We start from the raw sequence: 18,032 nt of genomic DNA, 5'->3' as shown, positions 1-18,032 counted from the left end.
TTAAGGACCCTAGGATGAAGTGTTACTAGTTCAGGGCTTCGGCAAATGAAATGGATGAAAAAGGATGAATCCCAAAAATTTTATGTAGAAAGAAATGGTAGGATTTGACAGACAAGTAAATGTGAAACATCAAAGATCAGAAGAATAAGAAGCCCATCAGGATTATGAAGTACAGGCAAGACAGTGGAGGGTTTTATGTAATGATGGAAGCAACAGAGGGAAGGATTTAATTGGAACATGATGGGCAGGTTGAATTTCAGCTGATTGGAGTGACACCCAGTTGGAGATGACAGAGGTTTGATCCACGGAAAGACCCAGACTGGCCTCAGACTTTTGCTTGGAAATCACTCTTAGAAATAGGGATGGAAACTTTGAGACTCGCTGGCTTCTACCACAGTGTTTATGAAATAGGAATAACAGTGCAATTGTCATGGAACCATGTCTTCCCTTTCAGAACAAATTGAAGAAACCGATGTCTACCAAGATCTGTGCTGGGAACATCTGAGTGATGAGTATGTGTGTAGCCGGCCTCTTGTTGGCAAGCAGACAACATATACTGAGTGCTGCTGTTTGTATGGAGAGGCCTGGGGTATGCAGTGCGCCCTCTGCCCCATGAAAGATTCAGGTGAGCCCTTACCTAGTTCCTTCTATTGCAGGCCTTTGGAAGTATCCTTTGGAGCCTGACAATCCTCTTTTACTTATATATCTTCACCTGCACTCCTGATAGCTTGCTTTCATCAGAGGGGTGTGTGTGTGCGCGCGCGTGCGTGTTTAGGGAGTGGAAGAGCAGGACTGCATAACATCCGGCTCCTGGTTTACCTCCAATCCAGACCTTGTCATTAATTTTTTTTTTTTTTTTGCGGTACGCGGGCCTCTCACTGCTGCGGCCTCTTCCGTTGCGGAGCACAGGCTCCGGACGCGCAGGCTCGGCGGCCATGGCTCACGGGCCCAGCCGCTCCGCGGCATGTGGGATTTTCCCGGACTGGGGCACGAACCCGTGTCCCCTGCATCGGCAGGCGGACTCTCAACCACTGCGCCACCAGGGAAGCCCTTGTCATTAATTTTTGAAACCCTCATTCCATTTCCCCAAAGAATGCTAAATAACCCAAAGAAATATAATGCATCTTAGCAGTTGGTGGCATAGGTCTTTAGAATTTATATTTCCTGATACTTCTTTTTTTTTTTTTTCCCCTACAGTCCTTCTCATTTCTAACAGTTTCTACTTAGAGCAAAAAGTATTAATATAGACAGTCTAGGTCAAAGCCCAAGTTTTTATGTCAACCTCTTTGTGGGAGAGATCACAGAAGGGTTAGAACCATAAAGGAAGAGAGTAGAAAGTAAGTAAAATGTACTTGAACAAATCTCCTTGACTTTCAAGTTTTAGACCTGGGGTTAAAACCTTTGGTCAAATGGAAAAAAAATGGGACTGGCTAAGCTCTCAGTTTCCTCCCCTCTCCTCGTGTGGGAGGAGGGCTGGAAGGTGCTGACTCTTGGCTCCCAGGCTGGGCTACTTGGTGACTGTTGGGTTGTGCGCTGATTGCTTATTTCTCTTCTTGACGCTGCAGCTACTTACTGCCTGTTAAAGGAAAGCACTTGAAAGTGTGCAGTATAGCATTTTGTCTTTGGCTATAGAATCGATTTGTTAAAGCTGGAAAAATACTGTGTGGATATAAAGTGAAAGAGTTTATAATGAACAAATTCTCAGAATGGCCAAGAGGGGAAGAATTGCTTGAAAAGAGGAACTGCATTAATTTTTAGTTAATTAGAATGTAATCTTCAAGATATTTAATAATAAATTAGCTTTTTAGCTTGGAAGTAACTGAAACCAATGTAGCACAAAAAAAGAAAGTAATCTGAAATGCCAGAAAAGGAAAAGGAACAGCAAAGGATGAAGAGCAACCTGTTAAAGATATAGATGGTAATGATAGTAGCCCAGAAATGGAAAGAGGTTGGGTTCTGGGGCCAGAAAATCTGGATCTGGAATTCAGAACTGCCCACAGCAGCTGCGTGACTTGGGGAAAAAGAACCTCACCCAATGCAGCTCATTAATGGAGGCATCTGTCTTGTTGGGTTGTTGTGAGAACTGGGAGGTTGTAGATAGGGCAGGAACACAAGGAGTGGGGTATATTATTAGTGTCACTATAGCCTCTGTCCTGAGAGGCAATTGCCACAAGGAGAAGAAGGTGAAATCTTAAGGAAGTGACTATAATATATGACTTGAGTCATCTTCTCACGATGCTTGAATACCTCAAACCTTTCTACTTAGGCAGTGTTTTTATTGTTTAATTTTTTTTGCATGTTTTATATGTATGTTTTACTTTTTTTTTTACATCTTTATTGGAGTATAATTGCTTTACAATGGTGTGTTAGTTTCTGCTTTATAACAAAGTGAATCAGTTATACATACACATATGTTCCCATATCTCTTCCCTCTTGCGTCTCCCTCCCTCCCACCCTCCCTATCCCACCCCTCCAGGCGGTCACAAAGCACTGAGCTGATCTCCCTGTGCTATATTGTTTAATTTTTTTAAAAAATATATCATTCTTCTAAAGAATTAATCAAAGAGGTTATGTCCCCCTCCATCTACCCCATCACAGCTGAACTCTGCTCCTTGAAGGTGTTCACTCTTTTTTTTTAATTGAAGTACAGTGTTGATGTACCAATGGTACATGTAATGTACCATTACAGGTGTACAATGTAATTATTCACAATTTTTAAACATTATACTCCATTTATAGTTATTGTGAAATATTGGCTATATTCCCCATGTTGTACAATATATCCTTATAACTTATTTTATACCTAATAGCTTGTACCTCTGAAGATGTTCACTCTTAACAGTTGGTTTTAATTATCCAAGTCTTTTTTCTATATGTTAATTATTGTTATATTTTTAATCCATATTATTATAAATTTATATTTAAGAGAATATTTAAAGCTGAAATCCATATCGATCTGAGGCACACGTTTTTTGATTTATGCGTTAGCATCTCTGAAATTGGGGGTATCTTACAATTGATGGCATCTATTAATGGCCACAAGCAATTTTTTCACATTTTAGTGTCTGTTATATCAGGATGTATTTTGAAATCTAGGATATCTTAGAACTGGTGAAAGATGGTAACTTTTTTTTTTTTTAACATCTTTATTGGGGTATAATTGCTTTACAATGGTGTGTTAGTTTCTGCTTTATAACAAAGTGAATCAGTCATACATAAACATATGTTCCCATATGTCTTCCCTCTTGCGTCTCCCTCCCTCCCACCCTCCCTATCCCACCCCTCCAGGCTGTCACAAAGCACCGAGCCAATATCCCTGTGCCATGCGGCTGCTTCCCACTAGCTATCTACCTTACTACGTTTGTTAGTGTGTATGATGGTAACTTTTAAATGGCTGCACAGACTCTGTTTTATGGATGTACAGGCATACCTTGGAGATATTATGGGTTCAGTTCCAGACCACCACAATAAAGTGAATATTGCAATAAAGCAAGTCACCCAAATTTTTTGGTTTCCCAGGGCATATAAAAGTTAAATTTACACTGTACAGTGTTTATGTCTGTTAAGTGTGCAATAGCATTACGTCTAAAAAAATATACATGACAGTTAAAAATACTGTATTGCTAAAAAATGCTAACCATCACCTGAGGTTTCAGCAAGTCATCTTTTTGTTGGTGGAGGGTCTTGCCTCGCTGTTGGTAGCTGCTGACTGATCAGGGAGGTGATTGCTGGGGATGGGGGTGACTGTGGTAATTTCTTAAAACAGCCAACAGTGAAGTTTGCACCTCAATTGATCCTGCCTTGACAAACGATTTCTCTGTGGTATGCAATGCTGTTTAATAGCATTTTCCCTAGAGTAGAGCTTCCTTCAGAATTCAAGTCAGTCCTCTCAACCCCTGCTGCTGCTTTCTCAATTAGTTTTATGTAATATTCTAAATCCTTTGTTTCAACAGTTAAGTTTACTGTCTCATATAGGTGGGGTTTGTGGCACCCTACAACAATTACAATAGTAACATCAAAGATCACTAATACCATAACAAATATAGTAATAGTGGTAACGTTTGAAATATTATGAGAATTTCCAAAATGTGACACAGACAGGCAGTGAGCGAATGTGGTTGGAAATATGGTGCAATAGACTTGCGTGATGCAAGGCGGCCACAAGCCTTCAATTTGTTTAAAAAAAAAACACACACACACACAGTAAAGCGAAGCACAGTAGAACAAGGTATGCCTGTACCATAGTTTATTTAATCACCTCCAGCGCTGGACATTTGGGCTGTCTGTCTCCCCCAACCCCTGCCCTTCCCCAGTCTTGATTTTCCTATTATAAACAATGCTGCAGTGAACCTTCACATATGTATCTTACATATAGCTGTGGAAGTGTCTTGATAAGAAAATTCCTACAAATGAAAATACTATACTATGTTACTCTCCAAAAAATACAGGACAGATTTACACTCACATTGACAGTGTTTGAAATGCCTTTTCCTCATACCCTTTTACCACTAGATATTCTCAGTCTTTAAAATTGTTATCATATGGGTAAGAAGGGTATCTTATATGCGTCTCCCTATTTCTAGGGAAGTGGAGCATCTTTTCCTTGTTTATAGATGATTTGTATTCCTTTGTCAGTGAATTATATCCTTTGCTCATTTCTTTGGTTGGACTTTGTGTCTTTTTCTTGCTGATTTGTAGGAGCGTTGTGCGTATTCTGTCCACAACCCCAACATTTGGGTTTTGGAAACTTCTTTATGAAAGGTTCTGCATGTATTTTCATTTTATTCTGTCCCTGTCCTGATGCTGTGATATTAAGTATTTACTGAATGAAAATCTGATGAGCTAGTTGCCTTTGCAAATCAAATCTAATTGACTAAGCTTTTAAAAGAATATTCAAGTTATTTTGGTGTTAGAAATGAATTTTAGAATATTGCATCAATTATCTTTAACTGAGGCTTTACAAAACAAAATTTTAAATGTAAATTCAAACAAATCCATGTGAACAAATATATACTGTATAATATTTTTAGGAAAGTATGGGGTACGAGGAAATAGTGGTACCACGTGCCAAATTAAAAGAAAAAAAGCTTAGTATCTTTGCTGCGCTCTTTCTAGCTTATATATGCACAGTACTGGTGATAAATTTTCCAAAAAGAATCACTAGTCTACAGTCAGCCAAATCCTCAAAAATCAGTGATTTTCAGTCTTTTATTTTTTTAGAAAAAGGTAGTCTTTTGTCAACTGAATTATTATTTTAACTTCCGATATATATAAATTCATTAACATCAAAGCTGCTGGAGCTACTGGTAGGGAGAACAACTAGTTAGGCTCTCGAGGTATCTGTGAAGGACCCCAGGGTTCCAGGAAACACATATTGAAAAACACTATTCTGTTTCTGTTGGAGTTTAGGAAGTAGTTAGACATCCCAGAAGGAGTATTTCTTTTATACTCCTGAAATTATGGGCCTTGAGCTAGACTTAGGGATACTCTACCCTGAATCCAGTGAGAAGCCCACGGCAAAGTTAAGCAATTTTTCCAGAGGCCCTGTGATTAGCTGGCATTTCCTTGATTGGTACCTGATGTTCTGGTCATATCTACACCAAACCATCTCCCGTTGAGCATGTTTCTGCCCGAGTATAGCAAGCAACAAGACCCAGAGCAGAGGCGTTAGCACATGGACTCTGAAGCCAGGTTGCCTGGGTGGGAATCCTGGTTTGGCAACTTTCTATCTACACAGCCTTGTTCCTCTGTCTCTCTGTACCTTAGTTTCCTCACACGAAACTAATATCACCTGCCTCACAGGGTTGTTGGAAGAATCAGTTAATACATGAACACTTAGCATAGTGCTTGACACGTAGTAAGCGTTAGAAGGTTGTAGCACCTAATGCTACTACTGCCGGGTGAGTCAGATCAAATGCATTTTCAAATGTAACTGAAATCGAAGGTTCTTATGAAAAACACACTTACCTAATAGCATCTGAACATGAATTAAGAAATTAAGGATAGACAAATGCAGAAATAATTGTCCTCATATAAAACTTTCTCTTCTAGACCACTGCTTCATAAACATTAATGGGCATGTTAATTACCTGGTGATGTTATTAAAAAAAAAAAAGATTCTGGTTTCTAGGTGGAGGTGGGTGGGCAGGATTCTGCATTCTTAAGTCCCAAGGCAATGCTGCTGCTGGTCTTCAGACCACACTAGCAAGGTTCTAGAGACACGTAGCAGCATTCAGCCGGATTTTGTTAAAACCGACTTTAATGCCGTTATTAATTTTTCGTAGAGGAAGCAGAGAATGTGTGAACTTTAAAACTGATTTGCTCATTCTGCCATTGAGCCTTTTAAATGTTGCTCTTCAGGAATACATGATAGTTGAGAAAGGACCATATTGTCTATTTGTTAATAAAAGCACTGGATGAATTCCAGCCTGTCAGGCACTGAACCTTCCAGTTTCCCTAGGAATGCAGCACTGCTTTGGGGAACAATTAGTTACTGATGGAAACAGTGCTGGAGGAATTTAAGTAATAAATCGCAGTGCTTGTCATCAGCTTTGAGCATTAAAGTGCAGTGTAAAGTAAAGCTTTGGCTCCCAAACAGGCTTTCACACTTCTGGTCCAATAGGTTATGGGCACTAATTCTCACTAAGGCAGCAACTGCATCTGAGAATACTGGTAGTTGGAGGAGGTAGGAGTGGCTCCTGAAATAGTGTTCTCTGAAGTTAGATGGCAACTTGCAGATTGGTACCAGGTGCAGACTGGTACCACATGCAGGGTGAGTGAGCGGAGGCTGATGGATTGTGTCAGGGTAACTTTACATGAGAAGAATTGCCTAGTTGTACCATTCAGTACATTTCTGGAGCTGCTTGGGTCTCCCATTTTAATCCTCAGCTAAAGTCTGGGAGGCCAGACATCAGGCATTAGGAGGTTTCAGATGGTTGAGGGCAGCCCGGCAGTGAGTTTGCTAAGTGGTCGTGTCCTGACATCCTCCCCCTCCTCAGCCTCTGGAGTTTCTCTTTTTGTGTGTGTGTGGTACGTGGGCCTCTCACTGCTGTGGCCTCTCCCGTTGCAGAGCACAGGCTCTGGACGCGCAGGCTCAGTGGCCATGGCTCACGGGCCCAGCCGCTCTGTGGCATGTGGGATCTTCCCCGAGCGGGGCACGAACCTGTGTCCCCTGCATCGGCAGGCGGACTCTCAACCACTGCGCCACCAGGGAAGCCCTGGAGTTTCTCTTATTCCTGCCCCAGCATCCTCTTCTTCTCCTGCCCCTCTCAATACCCTCTAATCCTGCCTGTTCTTAAAAAAGTTTTTTTTTCCCTTGGTTTGGGGGGAGTGGCTGAACTGCTTTGGGAGGACCATCAAATTTGGGTTCTTTATCACGATATCATGGTCAGCCTCTGAGAGAAAAAGCTATTCGAAAAACCAAGTCAGGAACGACAAACCACTGTGTCCATATTTTGAATGAGAAAGGGTGGTCATTGTTTGATCTTTCTGGAAATTTTCAGTGCCGTGCTAGAAGGAAGTCATGAACCCTCAAATCTGGAGTTTATTGAATACGAGTTTTATGTAGCTTGGTTTTTCTGGGTCTCCACCTGAGTAAAAAAAATGATGGTAGCTGACATGTGTATAACACAATGCCAGGCACCGTTCAAGAGGCTTACCATCAATTAAGATATTTAATTCTCCAAGCCATCCTATGAGGTAAGTATATAATTACCTCCTTTTGGGGGGAGAGGAACTGAGACTCACAAGATTACCATCCGTGGTCAGATACCAGGAAGTGGCAGATTCAAATCTAGGCATCCGTGCTATCAACCACTTTAGTGTTACCCCAGTCCCTATCTCCCCAAGATCTCAAAGCACATCTTAGATAAATAGTATCACTTAGAATATAAAAGTAACAAAGTGAAAAGTTGAAGATGAGATTTTTTTTCAATTTCCTCATGCGTTGTGTGCTTAGAGAGAAACTCTACAGCCTTAGAGCCAGTCAGTAAGCTTAGCCAACTTAGACTCTGTATCAGAGTCGAGCACACGGTGGCCGTAATAGATAACAATACATACTTGATGAATTAATGGATTAAAGCAAGTCAGTAATCCTCAGTGAATTAAACTGTTGGTGATGCCTAGCACACAGATAAAATGAACTTTTAATGTTTTTATTTATTGCTACTCTTAAAAGTATAAACTCAAAATTTTCTGGAAAAATGTACCTATGGGTTACAAGATATGTAGGGTGCTATTGTCTCATGGAAATAAAAACCTATTGACCTGCAAATGAAAGAAAATTAAACACATTTGAACACTGGAATCTAAAGTACCCAGGGATCCCAGTGTCTGTGGTTATCTTGTTAAAATAATTAGACTTCTGTTAAGTAAATTATTAAAATAATTAGACTTATTGTGAACAAACGGAACATAAAGAATTGATAAAGTCTTGATCTAAAACGTAGAAGAAATTTTGAGGGGAGACTTAGTGTGTTGAGAGATTGCCACCTCTTGGTTGATACAGTGTACTGCACCACAGGTGTTTTAACCTCTGAAGTACTAGGTGCAGGTCAGGCATAGAAAGGTCACAGTGGGGTTAAAAAAAAAAAAATCTCCAAGGAAACTGAAGTGCCACAAAAGAAACTGGCAAATGCTTAAAATTTTTTGTGAAACGCTGCTGTCAATCAAAATGTGGAGGCATCGGTCCTCTCAGTTTTGCTCAGAGAGCAATTCAAAAATATAGATATATAGATAGATTTGATAAGAAAACTCTGGTTGTGGGAATAGAGATTATCCTTGTCCTTGAGTGCCAGGAAGAAAAATACAATCATTACGGCATAAGAAAAAATTGAAATCAATTCTGTCAGTAAAGAATCCTATAGATCATAATATAGATTTATGTCTAATTCTTATTTTTTAAAAAGTCAAATAACAACATATTTAGTAAACTATTATATGCAAGGTACAGTTAGTAAGAACCGTGTCTGAAATGCAGTCTAAATTACTTATAGTTTGCCTGTCTTCAGTTTCAGTTAAATTATCTACGTATTCCTTCATTTCATTTTTTACTTGAACCACCTACAAGGCAACATCTAGGCAATAAATTTTGGAGCAGACGTACAGTCTGTATTCACAGGAAATGTAAAATTCTGTAGAACTGACATGATATAAAATTATGTTGTACCGCTAAATTAGAAGTTCATTCCTCAACGTTGCTCGTTCAAATGTACAGATAACATCCTTATGTAATAAATTCATCATCTCCTGTGACACACTATTTTTTAATACTTCCTAGTAACTTATCTACCCCGTCTTTTCATATGGTTTTGCAAGAGTGAAAGAATCTGGAATCTGTTTTTGAACAGTTAAGCTAGTGATTTCTTTCCTGTCTGTGCATGGCTCTTACCTGTTCCCAAAGATCTGAGTGTAAGAAATTTCATAATACCCTTGGAGGTGTGAAGGAAGACAGGGATTTGACTCGTGGACTAAACTTGAAAAAATATTGTAATTGGGCAGTGGTTGCAAAAGGCCTTTCAGCAGTCACAGTTTAAAGGCTTTTCCAGGAACTATGTTTCCAAAGAATGTTAATAACAACTCTGGAACATCCTACATGTGAGGCACAGTGAGTGGTCACCGCCTTTGGTGTGGGCAGTCCAGGGATCTCGTTCTGCTTTTGGCATCACTTCTGTCAATTGCACTGGGCGAGTTGCTTCAGTTTCCTATATGCGAAGTTGAGAACTCTTTTGAGGTTATGGTAATTAATACTCTGTAAGTATGAAAGCATTTATCATTGTGATCATAGATCCTGATTATTATGATCAAAGCAAGTGCAGCTATTAATAAGCTATAGTGGAGAATGTAAACCAAACTGGAAAGCTATAAAAGGCCTCCTAATTTGAGTGGCCACCATATGTGTACACTGTATATACAGAGAGAATACTCTCAGAGGTAAGTGGTCCAGTTCTTTGGGACAGAATTCTTGGTATCTATGGAACTAGACTGAATTGGATACCATATGGAAGGACAAGTACGCAATTTATATTGTTTCTTATTGAAAAGATTCTTTGTATTTATTTAGAAGGCTACCCCTTATTTTCCTGAAAAGGGTGAAAGTACTTTTCTCACTATAAAAGGCTTATTGCAAAATAAAATTTAGTGGTGAATTATGCACATAGAGCCTTGGTATTAAATGTGGTCATTACGTTAGTTTCCTCACTTGTAAAATGGTAGTAGCAACATCTTCCTGAGGATTGTTTGAGGGTTAAAAATGTGGTAACACATGTTAGATGCTTGGCATACAGTAAATGCTTCGTAGGTGTTAGCGATGATCATAGATCAAATCTTGTTCCAGGATATGAGTTGAGCTAATGATTATTCCCCATTGTTACCTCACTATACAGTGCTAGAAGTCTCTTTGAAAGTATGCAAGAGTCAAAGACGATGAGGGGCAGGTGAGAGTTTGGGGACTAACGCAGAGCCAGATAATCTCTGCAGCAGGTGAGAGACCCTGCTGCTTCTGTGCCGCTCAAGGCTCCCAGGCTACCAGTGTGAGTTATTATATAATGTCTGAGAGAGGCCTTGTGCCTGGAAAAGACCATTCAGGGTTGGGTTTTAAATGAACATTCAGTGTATCCAATTTATCAATGTTAAAACCTGGACTTACCTAAGAATTTAAGTTCAACGTAAACATTTTGTCCTTCTGTTTATAAGTCCAATATTTTTATATAAAATAAGATCAAGTTTTATTTTGTGATTAATGTTTATATAGCTCAAGGAACAGATTAAACTTTCCTTGAGAGTTATTTCTATATCAAAACTCTGTTAATTAAGTCTCTAACACTTTGGCCTCTGATTTATAAATTTTATGTATTTGATTTTATCTCATGCATTTTATATACCTGAAAGGGCAGCCTCCAATCCTAGTAAGCATTTTCTTCTTAGGTATTTAAGCAGCTCTTATCAATCTAATAAATCAAACTTAAAATGCAACAAATTGAATTCCCTAATGAATCTAAATACTTACTGACCTAATAGAGTTCTGTGAATTCTCATGTAATATAAAATCCTAGATATTTCAAATTGAAATCACAAGGCCCATCAGATTATCTAGTATATGGTTCTCTTAAACATTATAGACATATTAAATAACAACAACAAAAAAACCCTTACTCTGAAACTTTCACAGTAAAGTATTAATATTCTAAACTTAATGTATGTCATTATCTGTGTAGCAGAATTATCATCTTAGGCCAGCTAAGGTTACTGGGTAGAAAAATTCATGACTGTGATTGTCAGTTATTAGAGAATTAAGACCAGGACATGGGATGTGTATGCGCACAGTGTGAGTCTAAGTAGCCATGTGTGACATGCAGAGCACATTCTATTGTTTCCATGTTAACAGGGGACCCCACGTGTTCCTAATGTGTACTGTTTTTATAAGCAATACCTTCCATTGCAGTGACTCTCAAGGGAATAATAGGGCAGATAAAATTAATAAAAGCTTTTCTCTAACTACACATAACTCCCCTCAAGAATCAGGTACCTTCTGCTAAAGGTATGTGCTCACCTTATTGAAATTCTCTACCACACAAATGACAAACTTCCCCTGACCCAGTAAAGAAGGTTTGGGGCAATATTCAGGGTTCTCCAGAAAAACAGAACCAATAGGAGAGAGAGAAAGAGAGAAAGATTGATTGAGTCACTGATTCATTTTAAGGAATTGGCTCATGTGATTATAGAAGCTGGTAAATTCAAAATCTCTAGGGTGGCCTGATGTTGTGGAGGCCCAAAGAAAGCCGAGGTTCCAGGTCAAAAGCCGTCAGCCAGAAAGAGCCAGTTTTTTAGATGAAGTCTGAAGTCCAAAGGCAGTTGGGCAGTGGGCAGTGGAATTCTCTTTCTCATAGGAGGGCCAGTCTTTCTCTTCTAATCAAGCCATCAACCCATTGAAGGAGGCCCACTCACATTATGGAGGGTAATTTGATTTACTCAGATCCACCAATGTAAATGTTAACCCCATCCAGAAACACCCAAAATGATGTTTGACCAACTTCATCTGGGCACTCCGTGGCCTAACCTAGTTGACACGTGATATTAGCCATCACAACTGGGATTGAAAAAAAGGTTGAGAACCAGTTAAAGAAAATATTTCCATTTTGTAGAGCTTCTCCAGCTCCCACTACCATCCTGTACAAACACACACTTAAGCAAAGGTCTTTATTTTCAGTTGGGAGTGAAATGTCGTTCTTCTCCTTCCCCAGATATACACTGGAAAAGGGCAGGGAGGAGGTGGGATCCTGAACACTCAATCAGGACCCCCGGCTGGACAGGGCTTTTATGGCAGGTCAGGGAAAACCAGGAAAGAGATATTGGACTTGTGGAAGGGAGTGAATAAACAGGAATGAATGATACAAAGGCCAGACACAAAAAGAGGGACTGCATGAGAGGAAGAACACTGGAAATGAAGCCAAATGTGGATTGTTAAAACAACATTGTTTGGGGCAGGTGCTTTAAAGGAAGAGAAAGCAATGGGCAAGTAAGCCATGTTCAGGTTATGATCATATTGCAGTCATATTAGGAAACATGATTTGTCTCAGGGTAAGGAAAGCTAAAAAGGAAAATTTAAAAAACTCTCATAAAGGGGAAAACTTACTCCATTTCCTGCTAAACTGTTGGTGACAGAACTTGGGAGGAGTGTCCTGGAACTGGGCTGCAGTTCCCAAACCCAATTCCCTGGAGTTGGTGTGAGTCAGCGAGGGTTTGGGATGCCAGCTGGGAAGGACCAGCACGCTGGTTGAAGCTGTCTCAGTGGCCTCAACAACTATTATAGAACAGCTAAATGTGACGGGAATTTGATGGAAAGATGGAAAATTGGTGATAAGAACACTTCTGAAATTTTAGTTTGTGTACGATTTGGACTTTAGGGTATCAATTTTATTTTTATTTTTGTTGCTGTTGGAAATAAGTTTTTTTTATTACATCTTTATTGGAGTATAATTGCTTTACAATGGTGTGTTAGTTTCTGCTTTATAACAAAGTGAATCAGTTATACATATACATATGTTCCCATATCTCTTCCCTCTTGTGTCTCCCTCCCTCCCACCCTCCCTATCCCACCCCTCCAGGTGGTCACAAAGCACCGAGCTGATCTCCCGGTGCTATGCGGCTGCTTCCCACTAGCTATCTACCTTACGTTTGGTAGTGTATATATGTCCATGCCACTCTCTCGCTTTGTCACAGCTTACCCTTCCCCCTCCCCATATCCTCAAGTCCATTCTCTAGTTGGTCTGTGTCTTTATTCCTGTCTTACCCCTAGGTTCTTCATGACATTTTTTTTCTTAAATTCCATATATATGTGTTAGCATACGGTATTTGTCTTTCTCTTTCTGACTTACTTCACTCTGTATGACAGACTCTAGGTCTATCCACCTCATTACAAATAGCTCAATTTCATTTCTTTTTATGGCTGAGTAATATTCCATTGTATATATGGGCCACATCTTCTTTATCCATTCATCTGTCCATGGACACTTAGGTTGTTTCCATCTCCGGGCTATTGTAAATAGAGCTGCAATGAACATTTTGGTACATGACTCTTTTTGAATTATGGTTTTCTCAGGGTATATGCCCAGTAGTGGGATTGCTGGGTCATATGGTAGTTCTATTTGTAGTTTTTTAAGGAACCTCCATTCTGTTCTCCACAGTGGCTGTATCAATTTACATTCCCACCAGCAGTGCAAGAGTGTTCCCTTTTCTCCACACCCTCTCCAGCATTTATTGTTTCTAGATTTTTTGATGATGGCCATTCTGACTGGTGGGAGATGATATCTCATTATAGTTGTGATTTGCATTTCTCTAATAATTAATGATGTTGAGCATTCTTTCATGTGTTTGTTGGCAGTCTGTATATCTCCTTTGGAGAAATGTCTATTTAGGTCTTCTGCCCATTTTTGGATTGGGTTGTTTGCTTTTCTGTTATTGAGCTGCATGAGCTGCTTATAAATTTTGGAGATTAATCCTTTGTCAGTTGCTTCATTTGCAAATATTTTCTCCCATTCTGAGGGTTGTCTTTTCATCTTGTTTATGGTTTCCTTTGCTGTGCAAAAGCTTTGAAGTTTCATTAGGTCCCATTTGTTTATTTTTGTTTTTATTTCCATTTCTCTAGGAGGTGGGTCAAAAAGGATCTTGCTGTGATTTATGTCATAGAGTGTTCTGCCTATGTTTTCCTCTAAGAGTTTGATAGTTTCTGGCCTTACATTTAGGTCTTTAATCCATTTTGAGCTTATTTTTGTGTATGGTGTTAGGGAGTGATCTAATCTCATACTTTTACATGTACCTGTCCAGTTTTCCCAGCGCCACTTATTGAAGAGGCTGTCCTTTCTCCACTGTACATTCCTGCCTGCTTTATCAAAGATATGGTGACCATATGTGCGTGGGTTTATCTCTGGGCTTTCTATCCTGTTCCATTGATCTATATTTCTGTTTTTGTGCCAGTACCATACTGTCTTGATTACTGTAGCTTTGTGGTATAGTCTGAAGTCAGGGAGCCTGATTCCTCCAGCTCTGTTTTTCTTTCTCAAGATTGCTTTGGCTATTCGAGGTTGGGGTATCAATTTTATTCAAGGCTTATTTTCTTAATAGCTATACTACATTGAAGTGCTAAGAAGGCATTTGGCCATGCTCTGTTATTGAAAATATTCTGACTGGAGAATAACTTGCATTATTATTATAATCATACCTATCTATTAGAATCTTTCTAATTTAAAGCCAAAGTAGAGAAATTAAGATATGCATGTAAAATGAACCATCAGATCACAAAAAGCAGCACTTTTATTTTTCACTAACAAGCAGTCAAATTTTTAGCAGTTTAAACTTTCTACCTTGAAATCAGACATTATGAATAGGCATTCGATTTTCTAGAAATGCCTTTTTGTTGTTGATTTTCTTTTTAGTGGAAATTTTACTTTCATGTATTTTAAAGAAATTTTGCTGATAGGATTTTTTTCTCTTCATTGATAGTTGAAATGTACTCTAAGAAAATGAACTGTGCTGAGTGGGACTATGAAAAATATCACTGTATGTAATTGCTTAAAGCCCTGTTCTGTGTTTGAGGTTTTGAAATCAAATAATGTTGTATTTATTTTGACCTTTTCCTAATTGACTTTGTAAGACAACTATGGCTGGAGAAAAGCCACTGGCTGCCCATGTCTTTTATATGCTGACCTCATGGCTAGAGCAGGCATGCCTGGCAGAGGAAGGGTGAGGGAAATTTTATCTCCTCTCCCTTCATGCAGCAGACAGATTGTACCTCTTATGACTGTGAGGAAAGCATCTAGGAAGTGCTTAGGAAGCATGTTGGCATAAATCTGCAAGGAGCAGAAACTAGGATGATAATTATTTTGCTCAACATCAGTAGCCAGTGTCTTAAGAAGCAAATTACAAAAGATTAGCTCATTGGAAGGCTTCCAGGCACAACAAGGCCTTCTTTTATGCTTCCTTCTGAGCTTCAAGTCTCAGTGGCAAGCAGAGCTGTTATGAACAGTTGTGTTGGTTGTGCACTGTTCAACCCTAGAAGTTACCATTCACATCATAATCTTTCAGTGCCTACCAAGGTAGCCAAATAAATCATTGCCAGAGGGAAGAGTTACTAGGACTGTATCTGATTCTGAATAGATCCGGAGGGGAAGGTACGAAGGGAGTTACTTCAGATTAAGATAAATAGCAATATATGAGCAAATCATAAAACAGAGTTACAGATCTTAAAACAGTTCAGTTTTGCTTTGCAGCTTTAGCTTATTTCCTATAATTAAATGGGATACGTATTTATGAATAATCTATTAATTATGTTTAGCAGTACTTTAATGTTGCATTAATTACCTAGAACTTGCTTTTCAAATGACGATCCAGTAGTACATCTTTATTTCATAACCTTGAGGTCTACACTTCTGAATATTCATCAAGAGAGTTTTGAACAGCTTCAAAACTTAAGATACAATTACTTTTACCCTTAGATTTTAATAATTTAGTTTTATTAAAAGAAAACAATATTTTGAAAATTTAACCTGACTTGACCTTTGAATATCATTAAATTTCTCTGGACCTCCGTTTCCTCAGCAGGAAAATGAATGAGGTTAGACTGTCCATGATTACTTACAGTGCATTCAATTCCATGATGGTCAGTCGTCTGGAAACACCCGTGTGAGCATCACCTGAAGACAATAGCGCCATCTGGTGGTGATTATCTCATATTATAGCCCACAAGTTTCAGTGACAGATTGTCTTCCCAATATTTTGCAGCCTAATAGTAAAAATGTCTGCTTAGAATTGTAGAATATGTAAGCTAGAAAGGACCTTAAAGATCAACTAGTCTTGTTTTCTCATTTTACCAATTAAAAGTAGAAAGGTTAGATGAATACCAGACTTTAAAGAATACATTTTTTTGTTTCTCTTGACTTGACTTGTTTTTTAATTGGGATTAAATTCACATGACAAAGTTAAGCATTTTATAGTGAATAATTCAGTGGCATTTAGTATATTCCGTATGTTGTACAACATCCTCTTTAATCTTAAGCACATGTGTGGCTCAAATTTTCAAGTAATTCTTACTTGATTAATGCAAAAAACAGAAAAAACAAAATGTATTCCTTCCATATAATATTTATTTTATCTAATTGTTGACTTCTCAGATTGTCACTTCAGAGTAGTACTTAATGAGTAGGAAAGCAGGAAATGAAACAGTTTATCTGTCCTTCCAGTTGGAAAAATATGAAGTAGGTCAGCTTAGAAAATTAACATGTTGAACTTTCCTCGTATTTGCCTGTTCATTGCATTGTCCAGTCTTGTCTCTTATCGAATATTAGAAGTTACTTCATTCCTAATTTCCTCTGAGATTGGCTGAATGCAAGACTTAATGTTTTATTTCTAAAGCCCTGTTTACTTAGAAATAGAGGAAACCTTTCATGCAGTCCTTCCTGAGAAATTCATGTTATCAATCATTATTTTAAGGTTTTTATGCGTGGCATAATTTAATGCTGTTACAAGTCTATAAATTTTGAATCCAGGTTTTAGAAATGGATTTCTAAATGGAACCTCCATTGTTTTGGCATTCACACCCAACAAATCTCTCTCTCCAGTTATAGTCTGGCTACGTAAACAGCAGTGTGATGGAAGATGCTGGGAGTGACTGAACTTGGAAGGGGCAGCATTAGGTGAAGGTTGGGGGTGAGGGAACTTGATTGGTCTACAGCCTGTGAGTTTCCTTAGAGCATTAACATTTACAGGCGTCCCACAGAATGTAGACCCTGCCGAGACTAGACTTCATTACTTCCCTCTCCTCGACAAGTACAATTTAATTGAACATTAAGCAATTTGATCTCTTCCACCTAATAAATTGAGCAAATTCAATAAATATAAATCCTGCTAATGATAAAGCTGACCCTGGTGGGGCTGAGCTCACCAGCATTCACGGTTATTACTCTCCCTGGAATTTTAGTCAGAAATGCTTATTGCTGAACTAAGTACTTACCTGATACTTACAGTCTAGGGAATGTATTTAATAATTTTCTTCTAAGGGTTTCAGAAGGGCAGCTGTGGAATTGAAAGAGCATGGTTTTGCAGATAGACCAACAGAGTCAATCCTTCAACTAAGCTAGGACAGTTATGCTATAAATCTTAGCTTCCTTATCGGAAACAAAAGGAGCTAATTACAGTTATTTCATAGGATTCTGAGATTTAAAGGGAAAAGTGTGTGCAAAGGTACACAGCGCCTAGCACACAGGAGCTTAATAGTGCATGTTCGCCAACTTTCCTTTTTTCGATTGTTCTTTAGCAGGGATCGGTAGTAGGCAGCGTTTATGTGGTCCTTTCATTTCCCTAAGACTTTCTGATCTATTATATATGCCTATGACTCTGAGTTACCTTCCCTCCTCTGCTTCACCTGGCTGACCCCCTTCCTGTAGATGCTCATCTCCAAAGTGAAGGCTTCCCCAGCTCTTCCTGGCTGACTCTAGGCATTACCTCTTCTTCAAGCACTATTGCACATGTCAGTGTACGGT

At 38.9% G+C, this 18,032-nt stretch overlaps 1 protein-coding gene across 9 annotated transcripts in view; it reads left to right on the top strand.

Moving 5' to 3' along the window:
- LTBP1 (latent transforming growth factor beta binding protein 1) overlaps positions 1-18,032 on the top strand; it is a 424,099-nt gene that overhangs the window by 391,749 nt on the left and 14,318 nt on the right. For all 9 annotated transcript variants that reach the window (XM_067703302.1, XM_067703301.1, XM_067703300.1 and 6 more), the window contains one exon: positions 455-625. In XM_067703302.1, coding sequence (XP_067559403.1) covers positions 455-625 — 171 coding nt within the window. The remainder of the gene's footprint in view (positions 1-454; positions 626-18,032) is intronic.

The sequence above is a fragment of the Pseudorca crassidens genome, chromosome 14, assembly GCF_039906515.1.
Source record: "Pseudorca crassidens isolate mPseCra1 chromosome 14, mPseCra1.hap1, whole genome shotgun sequence".
NCBI classification, from domain to species: domain Eukaryota; kingdom Metazoa; phylum Chordata; class Mammalia; order Artiodactyla; family Delphinidae; genus Pseudorca; species Pseudorca crassidens.
The sequence above is the reverse complement of the archived record's forward strand: the minus strand, read 5'-3'. Positions and strand labels throughout refer to the sequence as shown.